The following is a 14,630-nucleotide window of genomic DNA, read 5'->3' as shown; positions in this document are numbered from 1 at the left end:
TGTTCTGTCGTTTTACTTGTGAGAGAACCCGCATTGTATTGTCGCTTGCTGACGATAGAAACTGCATTGTTCTATCGCGTAACTTTCAATAGCGACCGCATTTTTTGTCGCTTTACTTGCTATAAAAAACGCATTGTGTTGTCGTTTTACTTTCGTTAGAACCGCATTGTTTTGTCGCTTGACTTGGGATTAAAATTGCATTTATCCCCCAGTTTACTTCCGATTTAAACCACAATGATTTTAATTGCTATAAATACCACATTGGCCACCTCCATCACTTGCTTGCCATCACCAGTGTGTTCTTTTTCTGTGATTTGTTTGTAATGGTATGCTTAACCGTCTTGATGTCTACGAAAGAGAACAATAAAATATGGTTCATCTACGAAAGAAAGTTTTAAAATTTAAAGTTCGTTGAATTGAAAATGAACTCAGCACGTGTATCAAAACTATTTCTGTATTCTGTTGCAAGCATCTGTTATTCTTGGTTGTACAGAAAATGTTTAAAAAATATCCCTCTGTTCGCGTACAAGCGTGTCCTAAGTTTTAGTCTCTTATCTTAAGTGCACGCGCAAAATTGATATTTTTTAAAACAAACGTGAAATTCAGAAGCATGCCTTAATCTTGAAATTGCAATGTAAATCGCCACTTTTTGTCAATATTTTAAATCTTTCTGGAAGAATTCCACAGTATTATACTCAGCGGCCAGGAGAGAGAAATGTGTTCACTCTTCCAGTTCATCGAACATGTTATTTTTACCCGTTTGCTTTTGTTGTATTTTAGCACTGAAAATATTTAGCCTTATTAATCTTCTTTCGAGGTCTTTAACACTCTACTTACGATATTGTTTATATAGGTTTTGGCTAATGTACATTCTTGCTCAATTTAAACTCAACAAATACCAGCAGTAGCACAAGTTTTGTGTTAGTTTAACAAATACATTGCAAATACAAAGAAAAGAAGTGGCAATAAAGAAAGTGTTCATTTTTTAAATAACGCAAACTTTAGTTTTCAGACAAACGGTGTGTGTTTCAACTAGATATTTCGGTAGGATATGAAGGTTTTGTCCGTTTAGAATAGGTAAGTAACCTTTTTATCAGCCATTTATTTTGCATATTTCATTTTTCCAAACAAAATTAAACTATTCCTATGTTTGGAAAACCTATGTCTCAAAGTGATCACAAATTACTGTGCTAAAACAGTCTTCAAATTGAATGACAAATGGTTATTCAAAATAACAAATAAAAGGCGTCTATAAGTCCAAAAGTAGTTTAATTTATTTCATGAAATCTTTTTTATTTGCTTCACACAATTTTGCTGCCTAATAATTATTCACAACTGTTATTTTTACTTTAAAACTTGTTCATGATTGGCATATGCCTTGTTATGGTTGTCTTGGAGCCCGAAAACATAGAACAAATAAGAATTGTCATATGTCTCCTCGTATTTCGAGAGGGCATAGGAAGAACATAGCAATAGTTCTTCTGACAGTCGCGCAGAGGTTGGTTATTGTTCTATAACTAATGCAAACAGATTGTTCATAGCTTTCACTGTTAGGTAATACATGTAATAGCCGACCGTGTTATTAAAGGATTTTAGTCGTCAACAATAATCTGAATTAACGCCAAAAATGGAAAAAAGTGTTGTTTTTTTATTTCATCAACGTTGTGTAAATTTTAACACCGCCTAAAATCCAGTTCACTTAAATGTGTTGCAACATAATGACACTATGACTCTTCTATCAGTGCCGTAGCTACACTGAGGCATACCATACTTCATTTGCCTCAACGTACACAAACCATCGACCAAAAGATACGTCAGAATGCAGCAAATCGCTTCTTGCAAAAAAATAAAATCCGGGGGGGGGGGCATGCCCCGGACTCCCATAGACCGTTCTGCCTCGGTGTTTTTTTTAAGTCTGGCTACGGCACTGAATATCATTTCAATTTACGACTTAAATCGGCTGAGATCTTACACATGATCTCACTAATTATTACTCGTTACTGTTTTTGGATAGTGAGCTTGACCCTGTATAGTTTATTGGAATATTGGAAGCATTCTGTTTTGTTTTTTTTGTTAATCAAAGTTGACATAATCAACGTTAAGATACATATGACAATTGATTTCGTTAGCACAATATGTTTTATTTTGTTTTGTAATCATAGCTTTACTTCGCTACATAATCAATTACCCTATCACATGTTACTTCTACCATTTAAAGGTTAACACGCTTTGTTAAAACAAAAGAATACGACGATAGGCTCATGGATTTCCTTTGTTTTCAGTGTCAACGAGGCTAAAGCCTATTTAAATGTTTTGTTTGTTTTCAAACTAAATAACCTTACGGTTGTATTGAATAACTTAGTTAGTTACTATCTCAATAGGAACATTGAGGTCCCTTCCACACACACGTAATCACTTCATGTTTTACACATTCTGTATACATATCACAATGAAAAAAACATGATAACATTCAATAAAGAAGTATTCCATTAACTTAACACACCTGATAATATAAGAAATATAGATATATAACTTCATGGGGGACGAATGATGTCATTGATGTTCAACAGGATCCAACTGGACCAACTTTACATTGGTTTAGTAAACTTCAAAAACTGCTAAAAATGATAAAAAGATTGGGGAAAATTCTACCAAGGTTTAGTTTAACTGCCTAAGATATCACGTGACAACAAAACAAGTCTAATAAGACCTTTAAAACATTTCATCTGATTGACATCAATCATCATTCAGTCAAAGAGAACAAATACAATAAATGTAATAACAATCTTGATTTTAAGACATGATTTGATTCGGTTGAATAAATGATGATGAAAACGGAAGAAACCACTGTTTCAAAAGTGGTAAATCATATTAGCATAGTGCTGCTAAACCACGTAACCAAATGCTGATTTCTATCAAAGATTATCTAAAACCTGTAAAGTATATGGTTTTGAATTACCTTACGAAGTGGCTGTCATGCATTGATTATGCAATTAGTAATTGTTTGCTCTCCTTTGTAAAGTAAACTACAAGAGTCCGATAGATAGTTTATTTTTATCGGCTATAAAGCAAGTTATTTGATCTTAATAATACCAAGAAAACGGCAATTGGAAGACACAAAGCAGACAATGTTAAGGTTTTAGCCAGAGTTTAAAAAGGGGCAGAACAGAGGCAGGGTGCTAAGGGTGAAAAAGGAACTTCGCTTTGGGCTGTGAGGAACTTAAATATTATGAATTTGGTGATCAAATGTCTTGTAGCGTTACGAATGCTTCTCGGCAAAGTAGAGCATGTTTTGTCATATGTTCCAATAGGTATAAAAGACAGAGCTAATTTGAACGTTTGTAGATGATTTATTATTGCTACACGCATTTTGTTCACATTCAAGGAAATATAAATAATCGATGACAGACCCCATTAAACATGAGCTAGTCCCTGTAATAGCAATAAGTGTGTATTCGTTGTCCCATGTTTCGGGTGCTATAGCAGCCATGTACGCTTAGTATTAGCGTGACACTAACATTGATGGGGCTTTATCATTTCAGATGTAAAGTGCACCAAACATCATGAGCCATCGTCAACCGGTAAGTTACCATATTTTGATTGTATTGAACGTGTGTTGGACTTTGTTCAATGTGTATAGATATATACAATGTTTTGAATGAAACTTTAGAACAACAAAGCAAAATAACCTAGGTGTTTTACATCCTGTCTTGAAGTTTTAATAAAATTACTATAATAACATTGGCTTGCATTTACCTTTCAGGAAAGATACGAGCCCAAACCAGTGGTAAGTATTCTCATTTTGTCTCCATTCATTGCGGATTTGTTTGACTTCAAACTGAAACTGGTTTTGACGCTATATTACGATATTATTCTTATTGCGAAAAACAGTAGGGTTTTCATTTATAATTGAAAACTGTGGGCGTCTTTTGTTGTACACAAAACCATTCATTTGTTACTTGAAGCAAAACGTTTAAAACAAAAGGGTTCCGAAAACCTTGAAACCAAAACTGAAATTAGTCTGGTATCAACACAAACCCCCTAAATTTGTTCCATAATGACCAGTTTTCTACCGCTTATAGAGATACATGATACTACAGGAGGAAGATACCACTCGTATGTCCAAAATATTTTTTTAAATATCATACTGTTAAAACAACAGTTGCCTTTAATCGTGGCGATCCAGTGTTTTGAGGAAACCGTGGCGATTTCAGTGTTTTGAGGAAGGCTCCATAGTCTTAAGCATTTATAATAAACGAATGGAATTTGAAGTAACACACATGTTTACCCCTGACTTGACCACGATTGGAATAAAACAAACATTTTACAAAATGTTTAAAATAATCTCTAAACGGAAATTAATCTTTTCACTTTCATTGTCCGCTTTTGATGATTTAGATAAATGTTCTTTTAGAAAACTACAACACTAGCGATAGAAAGTTATTCAAATATTTGCTCAGGGATACAAAGAAAGTCCAACGTGTGAAATTAATTTCTCTTCTTTAAACAGTTATAACAATTATGTTCGAAACGTACAGCCAGTCGTACCCTATACCCAATACGAATTGTTCTGTAATTGTTAAAAAAAAATAAGTAAATATTTTTTAATCCGCACACCCGTGTCTGTTTGCTTCGTTGTCACATGATTCAGGTGCAATCACAGCCATGCACGCTTAGTGTAAATATCTACAATCTAGCAGACCATTCTTACACTTCACAATCATTATTTTTTCTCGTTTAGCTCTAGTGCCTCTAAGACACCATAACTAGATAAGTTGTTTTTGCTTTGTAATTCACTTTTAACTGTGTCACCCTTTCCATGGTATGTTTCTGTTAATGTTCAGTCTATTGCTTAAAAGTGGTTAATTCTTTGGTTTTGTCACATTTAGCCGAAAAAGTAATTGATTGGTCAACATGTTTGCAAATATTCATACTGACAAATGAAATCATTTTAATGTGCAAACTAACAAAGAGATACAACCTGTATACAACTTAACCAACTTGTATTTACTAATTGTTTCCGAATGGCGTTGATTTTCGTTGTAACCGAAAAGAACAGCCATATTTTCTTTAAATTAAGATAAAAAAAGACAGTTAATCTGAACATGTAGTAGCGATTCTTGACAATGTGAACACAGTCTGTATTCTGTGATTGTGACATAAATGTTTTCCTACAAATTTAACATTTGCCATTTCACTTGATTGCAGCGAGAGCCATATGTGGCTCCGAAGTTTGACTATCATACAGATGTAAGTATTACCTTAATTTATACCACCAAAACTAAGTATGACAGTAGCAACTAGCAATGATGGTCATGTTTAAGTGTAGTCTGCTTAACATAAGGTTAGAGGTCCATCTCGAGAACCGTCGATTCACGTGCAGATCCAGGCTCCAATTTCTCGTAACTTCTTAAGCTTAACATGCTTAAGTAGCTTATTTCAATAAGCCAAAATAATATTTAAATTGGATTTTGATAAATAAAAAAGTATTTTTTTGTGATTATCGTACAGATCATTCCTATCTAAAGAATAAAAATATCTTAAAGAATTAGATGTTACGTAAATTATTGAAAAGCAAAAATAGTGAGCGAAGCTTAATCCTGTTATACGAGACTTAAGACGTTTCGAGAAATTGGGGCCTGGATATTAGACAGCGTTGTACAGTAGCAGACATTTCATTAACAAATATAACATTAAGGCTGGGGACGGCATTATATCATAGCTAATTCATAGCACAGTTCTAGAACATAGTATCTAGTAGTAGGTTACAGGCTGGTGACGGCATTATATTCTAGCACAGTTCTAGTATAACAAATCTAGCAGTAACTTGCAGGCTGGGGACAGCATTTTGTTAAAGCACAATTCTAGTATAAAGTATCTAGCAGTAACTTTCAGGCTGGGGATGGCATTCTGTTATAGAACAGCTCTAGTATAAAGTTTCTAGCAGTAACTTACAGGCTCGGGACGGCATTCTATTATGGTACAGTTCTAATATAATGTTTTTAGTAATATTTATGCCTCAGCTTCCATTCCTTTAATGTACTGTTTTTTGGCAATTGCGAAGATTTCCCAATGAACGATACATCTTCGGATATGTTCGGATCGCTAATCATCGCCTAACAATATACATGAAAAGTGAAAGTGTTTCTCTTTTTGTTAATGCTATTGTTTATATTGTGCCAGCAAGCTCCGAAAAAACTTAAATCAACATGTTAAATAGAATTAATTATGACATGTTAAGTGTACAGTTGTCATTAGTTTTTGTTTTACTTTAAAATTTTACGTTTAAAAGTGATTTTAAGTGATTTATTGTTTCCTGCTTTGTCGCATTTCCGGTTACGGTCGGGACAGAATGGGTAAGAAATAATTACTGTTAGGTTTTCATAAATGTAATGAAGTATTTTTTTTTTAATTCTTGAATAAAAAAAATGAACTATTGTTGTAAAATAAGTAATGAATTACGTAATTGATGTCATCATCGGAGATATTCATGAACACAGTACGGTGCATTTGGATTCCACACACTTTAACCAGCCCATCTGCGTTCATACCCCGATAATGGCATCAATCCCGCAATTCATTCCTTAAGTAACTTTTAGCACGGACTTACAGTACGGATTGCAGGTTCCACCTTGAGAATCGTCAAATCATGTGCAGGTCTCAAAAACACGGTAGCGGTATGGCAACATGAACAAGAGAGGACCAGCTACTGTGGTGATGTCTGACATATAACTTTATCTTCCAGGGAAGGTTCCACAACAGTTACCCGTCTGTTCCCGTGCAGACCCCCAACACACGACAGCGGTATGACAGCAGACAGTTAAACAGCAACTACTACTTTCAAGACAAGGAAGACCAGGTAAGGGAAACACGGATATGGGGGACTTTTATGATGTTTGAAATCTTATACGACGGCATCAATGGATTCAATAATGTTTTTTTTAATGATTTGTATGTTTTAAACAATGAGGATCTATGTCGCAAGTATGGAATGAAGGGCATGTCATAGCTTTAGATCAGCACTGAGGGTTGTGTATGTTAAATATTCGTACATTGTAGTAACAACTGTGTTGTTCCTTTTGTGAGCATTTGGGCGTGTTTGGGCACTTCACCATACATTTTTGAGTCGGGCAGTGTGACAGGGCAAACCGGGCCCCAATAAAGGAGGACTTGATTGTGAAATTGTATTCTTTGTCAACATCCGGTCCTCGGTCAGAGGTTGCCTAGTATTACGCAATAGCTTTTATAATTTAAATGTTCTTGAGTTTGTTTGCTTTATAGGATTTGTTTATATTGTCGGTGTGTCCACCCGGAATCGGTGCTCCTTTACAATGTTGCCTTTTTGTTGACATTAATATCTTCTATCGGAAATAAAAAAAGAACCAAAGCAATTTATGAACCAACTTTTATACACCTGTTTAAGTTATTGATTGTTTTGCTAAAAGTAGACATGCACTCACGCATGTTAAAATGTCAACCTTTTTTATGAAATATATAATATGGACTATAAAATGGTATTAAAAAAACGTTTAATGATGTTTTGATTATGAGCATGGCGTGGATTAATGTTTAATTACTTTGGATGCAAACTATATTTTATTAATTTTGATATTTTTCCTTATTTCTTAACTAGAGCCCACGAGCTTATGACGTAAGTGTTGTCTGATATCTTCTAAACCTTTGTTCTAGTTGTTATTCCCCTTTCTCTTCCTTTTAACGAGTATCTATGCTCGAAAACCATGTTTTTCTAAACATGCTAAATTTCAGACATGTTTCAGCTTTCACCAGAGTTATGACCCCTTGACGGCGACGTCAGCATGACGTAACGTTTCTGCTCCTGAAACTAAATTTGCTGTGGTCTGGGGCATAATCATGACTTATTTTCTAAGCTTTTCATACTATACTCTAACTATTGCATACTGTTTAGAACAAGTTCTTTAATTGACTTATCGATTTTAGAATATTTGTTTATGTTAATTATGTTCAATAATTTATTAGTTTTTTTAACATTGCGTGCTTTTGGCGCGTAAAATTTAAAATAGTCGTTGTTTGACAAACGCTCTCTAACAACATCGCCTTCTTCTAGCTTGGCGAGGTATTTAAATTTAGGAAACATGTATAGGGTTGCTTGAGTTTGGGTACGTTTTGCAATCGGTTGCTTTCCATTTTCATTTCCACTGCTTTATCCGTATATATTTATGTATAACTTCCTGGCGTTTCTTCCACATTTACGCACACACACGAATGAACCCTCGTGCACAGTTGGTTTACATTAAAACAAAAGTTTCTATTCTTTTTGTCTAATTTTCGTCCTAACATAGCTAAACACTAAACCTGCTCATGTATTTTTTATTTCTACATAATTTATCAATCAACATTCCGTCGGATCACCGTACAGAACGGTATATGACGATTGTAAGGAGGCGCCGTGGGGAGGTCTTCATAACCACATCACAGGAAGCAATGCCCTTAAGACCCCTAAATAAGAGCATCCTCTTGAAAAGGATTCCGCTCTTCAAGAATCTGTTAAGTCATCGGCAATCACGTGTGCTTGTTTCCATGCTGTAACTTTATAAAAATCAGTTGCAATCACGTGTGTTTGCTCCTATCCTAATATAAAAAGAATAACTTTAAATATTTGTTTTTATTTTACATAAACTGTTCAGTTAACTCCTAACCCTCTCACTTAGCAACAGTTCCTTTCTTTGTTTGAACCTTTTATTTACCATGTACTTGCGTGTAGGAGTTATAAATGCATCAACTTGCTGATTACTTGGCATGTCCAATTACGTTAGACAAATTTAAGGGTTATCATCCAAGTTTGAACAATTCCCGCAGTTAAACGATGTGATGATAGTAGCCATTTTAAAAATATATAATAATGATTGACATAGTGTGACAGATACAAGTAAAGAATGGGTAACATGTTTAAGTATATCAGTCCACTGAGCTTTTATTGTTCGTGTTTAAACAACCTTGTTTTACTATACAATATTTGTTACTTAGTAGATACGTAACTTATATAATGTGATTTACATGTCATATATAACATGAGCCATGATTGGTAGTACCATTTATCTTACCCTATGTTATTTAATCATCGTAAAATTAAAACGAAGTGAAGTAAAACAGACTAATGATATTTCTGCAATTATAATGAAAATACACGAATGGATTACAGACCCACAAGGGTTACCTAGTGATGATGCGGGTGGCACCCCGTAGTCTGGCAGAAGTCGTGAATGCTGTGCAGGGTAGTGTCAGCTCCATAACCGCCTCTAACGGCTACTGCGTGGGATTCGCAGAACCATACAAGGTATGACTATTGCCAATATACACAGAACCATACAAGGTATGACTATTGCCAATATACACAGAACCATACAAGGTATGACTATTGCCAATATACACAGAACCATACAAGGTATGACTATTGCCAATATACACGTACAATGGAAACTACAGGGACAAGCCCAGTAGTCGGATTTCAAAAACAAGCCCTGTATAGAGGCACAAGGCAAGGACACAAGCTATGATGAACTAGAGACACAAACGTATAAACACACATGCACAAATAGACACAAACAGCTAGATCACACACGCAACAAAAAGCTGTACCGATAACTGGTTGGGGTAAAGGAATATATTAAACCGCGTATACTTATCTTTCTTGGTCATTCCAACCATTTGGAATTGCATATTCGGGTTTTATATTAGCTTTAACTTGTCAATTTAATAACGATCTTTTACAAGTAATTACAATAGTATACATGTATTATTCACTCTCGTTGGCAAGATGTACCGCGAGAGTGTGGTTTAGTGTTGTGGGGGAAACGGAACCAGGAGGAAACCCACTCGACCGAACCAAATACACACACGCCCAGCTGGAGAATCGTACCAGGGTAGCATTGATGAGAAGCTTATGCTTAACCGGACAACATTACCCGTTCTATTTGTAGTGTGATATGGTATTTTACAGGAACACGGGCACCAGCACCCACACCAGCACCACACGAGGGAAGATCTCGGAAAGGTACATGAATGTTCTGTTTCTTTCAAATGATGTACCTGTGTTATGTAATGGGTTTAAATTAAGGTTAAATGATTAGTGATTTACATGCTCGTGCAACTTCTAACGCTCCCATTGTATGATAGCAATTTTAGTTCCTGCATTTTTCATAATTTGACTGCTAACACAATGGAAAATGCACAGGAAATATGCATAGGTTGTACAGGATTTGTTAGTTAGTTTTGTTTTAGTTTCATCCATATAGCACTCATAATTCATAGCATGTGGGATTGTTTAATAAAGAGGACTAAAAGTAATAAGAAAAATAAATTGGTATGAAAAAAAGTGTGCCTGTATTTCCAATACAGTTTGTGTCTGTGTTGCAGGAGACAATAGGTCAAGAAAAACAACAACAATGAGTCAGTCCATATTACGAACAGTCTGACCAACATTACTTTATAACAAGATTCATGAAGAACACTTGATCGATTAAAGAGTAGACGTGCTAAATTAGCTATAATATTTCTTTCAACCAGGCAGTCTCTGGTATTATTTTTCCTTATTAAATGAAATCGACGTGATTTTTTTTATTTCTATACATTTTGAATGTTTGTTTTTTCTCATGTAGTCAAAACTCTTAAGAATAATTGTATTTACACATCTTATGTTTTAACGACGATATTTGTGAAACTCATTATTGACGTTTTATTCAATCCTATTTAGTAGTCAGGAAAGTGTGTGGATGTTGGCAATATTTATATAAGCAAACATCTTGATTATAATGATGACGATAATGTAATTGCATTGTATACCTATCAATTCCTTAAAAAAATGAAAAATCCGTATATATAGCATCACGCTACTGTCGTTTTCCTGCATCTACATAGAAGCATACGTTGAGTGTTTCCTTTTAGACATTGATGTAAAGTTTAGTTATCTGAAGTATAGTCTTATGCACTAGTCAATTGTAACCACGCCCCCCCCCCCATGTCCGGGGAATAGCGGGGATTTTGACTTTCGGTCCAGCCAAGCCCGGGTAAAATCCCCGCCCTGCAGTGACGAACCGCTGGTAAAATCCCTGCCAAATGCACCCGCAACCCAGGGACCCTAGGTAAGGCCCTTTCCCCGCTATTTTTGGCACGAAGACAAAACCTCATACACCCGGCACTGCGGGGCCACCTGGAAGGTAAAAACACGGCCCATTTCCCCGGCTAACCTGGGGGCCGTGGTTACAATTGACTGGTGCATTACTATTCAATAACATATATTTCCGAAAGACATTATCTAAAATGTATTTAGGAACATGCACTAAATTCTTTTTGCATTTCCGGGAAACGTTGTGTAAAATCTATATGCAGTTTCGTTGGTTAAATCTAAATGCAGTGCGTTTGAACTTAAAATAAGAGAAACATACAATGAAAGTTATATAACAGTAGGTTGAAAAGCGTTCTATCACAATATTCCCTAAATACAGCCTCTACATCACTTGTAATATCATGAAGAGAGCAGTAAGCTGTGCGTCTCTCAGTGTTTAATTATGTGTAATTTGTAACTCCGCAACGAAGAATTCACATAGTATCGTATATTAGTAAAACACGTCTTGACGAACAATAACGGTTCTCTTTGAAAGGTGAAGGTGTTGCGACCCAGTTATTCCTACCACAACGATGCCTGGTGGGATCCCAGAGACGACAGGCACCAGGCGAGGTACGCGGTGGTGGTGTTCTGGTTTAAAGACGCCTCCTCTGCAAGAATGTGCTTTGAAAGTGTCGGTCGGTTTAAGCAGCCAGACTTTCCCGATTCGAACCCGCTTCAAATAGTGGCGATTCCTCTAACGTATGGAAGAAATAGAGACGCGGCACCATTTAGTCCCGAAAGTAAGTATTTGCTGTTTGGGGTTTAGATTTGATGAATACATTTGAAGCATACATACAATTCATAGTAGCTATCTTTGGCACAATTTTCAACTAAATTGCTTTGAATTTCCCGACAGCGGTTGCATTTTCCCCGACACATAACCTATTGTTTGTCTCGCATAAATCAGACAATGAAGGTAACATAATTAAATTAATATATATAAACACATGCTTCTACATCGCATATCCTGACAGAATATGCTGCTTTAAAACAACTTACGATCAGTTTCTTGAAGTAACGCATGTTTTCTCTCTACTAGGCGATCACCTGACCCTGTTCTGGACCGAGTTTCCGTCCATTCACGAAGGAGAACTGTACGATTTCATGAAGCACTACTCTGAACCGGCAAAGAAACTTATGCAGGAGTACGGAGGGAACCCTTACATCGCCGTCTGTATGTTTATATTCAGTTGTTTGAGTAGAAAAAAACACTTTGTAGAACTCCACCCGGAAACCCAATCATCCATTGATAATGTAATTTTGATAACTATGATATGTGCCATTAATCCATTTTGTGACTTTAGACGTTATTATTAAATATATATTATTATTATTATCTATGTCGTTGATCTGTGTGACTGACTAGGTTCATGCTTCTTTTTTGGCCGCTTTGGACGTCCCGGTACTTTTCATGGTATCATTTCTATAGCTGCTTAGGATGTTGTTGCATTTTCAACAACACATGTATAATATCTATTTAGCGTAACTATTTAACCATACTTAAATAGGGTCTCATATATTGTGGCGACCTTCAATAGGGTCTCATATTGTGGCGACCTTCAATAGGGTCTCATATATTGTGGCGACCTTCAATAGGGTCTCATATATTGTGGCGACCCTCATATATTGTGGCGACCTTCAATAGGGTCTCATATATTGTGGCGACCTTCATTTAAAAGCGATCAAAGCATCACAGAGCATTTTTGATGAAACCGAAGAGATGTTACAGTAAGAATACCCTGGTAAAAAAAGATATCATTGAATGTTATATCATCGCCCGTGAAAATACAAAATGACAATAAAATATTCCGTCTACTTCAGGCCAGTACGAGGCTGGTTGGGGTCCCGACCTCAACAAGTTCGGTTCCCCTGGTTACGCACGGTATGAGGTGGAACAAAGACGGGTTGGTCGACCAATCAAAAACGCCTGGCTCAATCCGCGCACGATCATCGCCGTCAGCTCGTTTCCAGACATGGAGGCGTTGGATGCCTTCTACAACGACCGTATGTAAATTCCGTAAATGCACGTATTTAGTCCATGTAAATTTTAAAATTTTACTTTTTTTCTAAGTACGACAGGAGGGAGGGGTACATTGTATCTATGAACACTTGATTTATGTTTACTTTTTTCGGAGAGGAAAGCGTATTAACTGAATATGTGTTGATATATAACATGGTGTATGGGCATGATGAATGGTGAAATGATTCCATTCAAATCCTCATGCATGTTATTGTATTGCAGCGCGGCATAAAGACCTTCTAGGGGCCCTGGGGCATTTTGCTGAGCCGGTCATGATCGGGGTAACCCTTGTCAGGATCAGAGGAACCAGCCGGGTGTAGGCTTCCTGGGATTAGTGCAGATTTATTAAGACTGTTTCAATCAGTATTTCTATCAGTGATAAGTCTTGTTCATATAACTACTTTGTTAAAATCTTTTGATACCACACCATATGAGAGAACTGGATGTTTTACTTTCAGCACTTGATGTATCCAATGTAAAGAGTGTGAATTTGAGATGCCTGTTGACCTATTATTACTTTGGCATCATTTAAAGGGTTTATGAGGTTGAGGATTTTGTAAAAACACACTGAAAAATAATATTACATACAAGATGTTTAGGCCTTGAGAAACCCCAACATGGGATTTTTCACAGCGAGGTTAAGTTAAAATACAGACCAAAAATATAAACGGCAATTATTTGATTTATGATTATTTTCTGTTCATTCAGTTTAAATATATAAATCGGCAAGAAAAAAACTTTCAAATTATGACACAGTTTACATGAGGTCGCTAGGAATTATCGTGTTTGCTTTTGGACTTTTGGACAAATATTGTGTTCGACAACAGAAAAAGGATTTTGGAAAGTCATTTGTATAAATGAAATTGGAAGAGTTCGTGCATATACAAACAATAAACGCTGTGTGTGTTTTAGTCGTCGAAACAGGAAATTCAACGTTGTAAAACTACAGTGGAACCCCGTTGGCTCGATCTCCAAGGGACATGCAAACATACCTCGAGCCTCGGGAAATTCGAGCCAAGCGGAACTGATCCTCTTCAGTAGAATGAAATCGGCCCTTTACAACCTGTTCGAGCCGACGAGGATATCGAGCCAACGAGGAAATCGAGCCAAGCGAGTTCGAAACAACGGGGTTGAACTGTATGCGTAAATATGCGTGTGTGTTTTTCTATATTTATTTCAAGGTGTATCAATATTGTATGTGTGCATTATTTTCCAATTTAGATATTATTTTCATGTCTAATAACCATAATCATTATTGTGCAGTAAATTAATAATGATACTAGTACTTTATCAACCGGTTTCAATCCAAAATACGCAGACCCCTCTTAACGTGTAAAATATTTCAATTGGAAATATTATTAAAATTTGTATCATAGACAAAAAGTTGTATGTGTATGTTTGTTTATACCATAATATAAATACAACTTATTGGTTTTATGGTTTCGTTTTCAATGAGTTCTGAAT

The 14,630-nt window shown here is 36.0% G+C and overlaps 1 protein-coding gene across 2 annotated transcripts; it reads left to right on the top strand.

The window, feature by feature from the left end:
• Window positions 1-819: 819 nt before the first annotated feature.
• Window positions 820-14,603, top strand: LOC128242593 (uncharacterized). Of its 2 annotated transcripts, XM_052959810.1 has the most exons (12): window positions 820-1,077; window positions 3,543-3,581; window positions 3,764-3,787; window positions 5,209-5,250; window positions 6,746-6,859; window positions 7,634-7,651; window positions 9,182-9,316; window positions 9,980-10,033; window positions 11,640-11,886; window positions 12,186-12,320; window positions 12,968-13,150; window positions 13,389-14,603. In XM_052959810.1, exons 2-12 carry the CDS (start codon window positions 3,564-3,566, stop codon window positions 13,484-13,486), a joined length of 1,068 nt encoding a protein of 355 aa, XP_052815770.1. In that variant the 5' UTR covers window positions 820-1,077; window positions 3,543-3,563; the 3' UTR covers window positions 13,487-14,603. The 2 variants fall into 2 exon arrangements, with proteins under 2 accessions (XP_052815770.1, XP_052815772.1); XM_052959812.1 differs by lacking the exon at window positions 7,634-7,651.
• Window positions 14,604-14,630: the final 27 nt, after the last annotated feature.

Source organism: Mya arenaria, chromosome 8 (genome assembly GCF_026914265.1).
Source record: "Mya arenaria isolate MELC-2E11 chromosome 8, ASM2691426v1".
NCBI classification, from domain to species: Eukaryota; Metazoa; Mollusca; class Bivalvia; order Myida; family Myidae; genus Mya; species Mya arenaria.
This window is presented reverse-complemented; position numbering and strand designations above follow the sequence as displayed.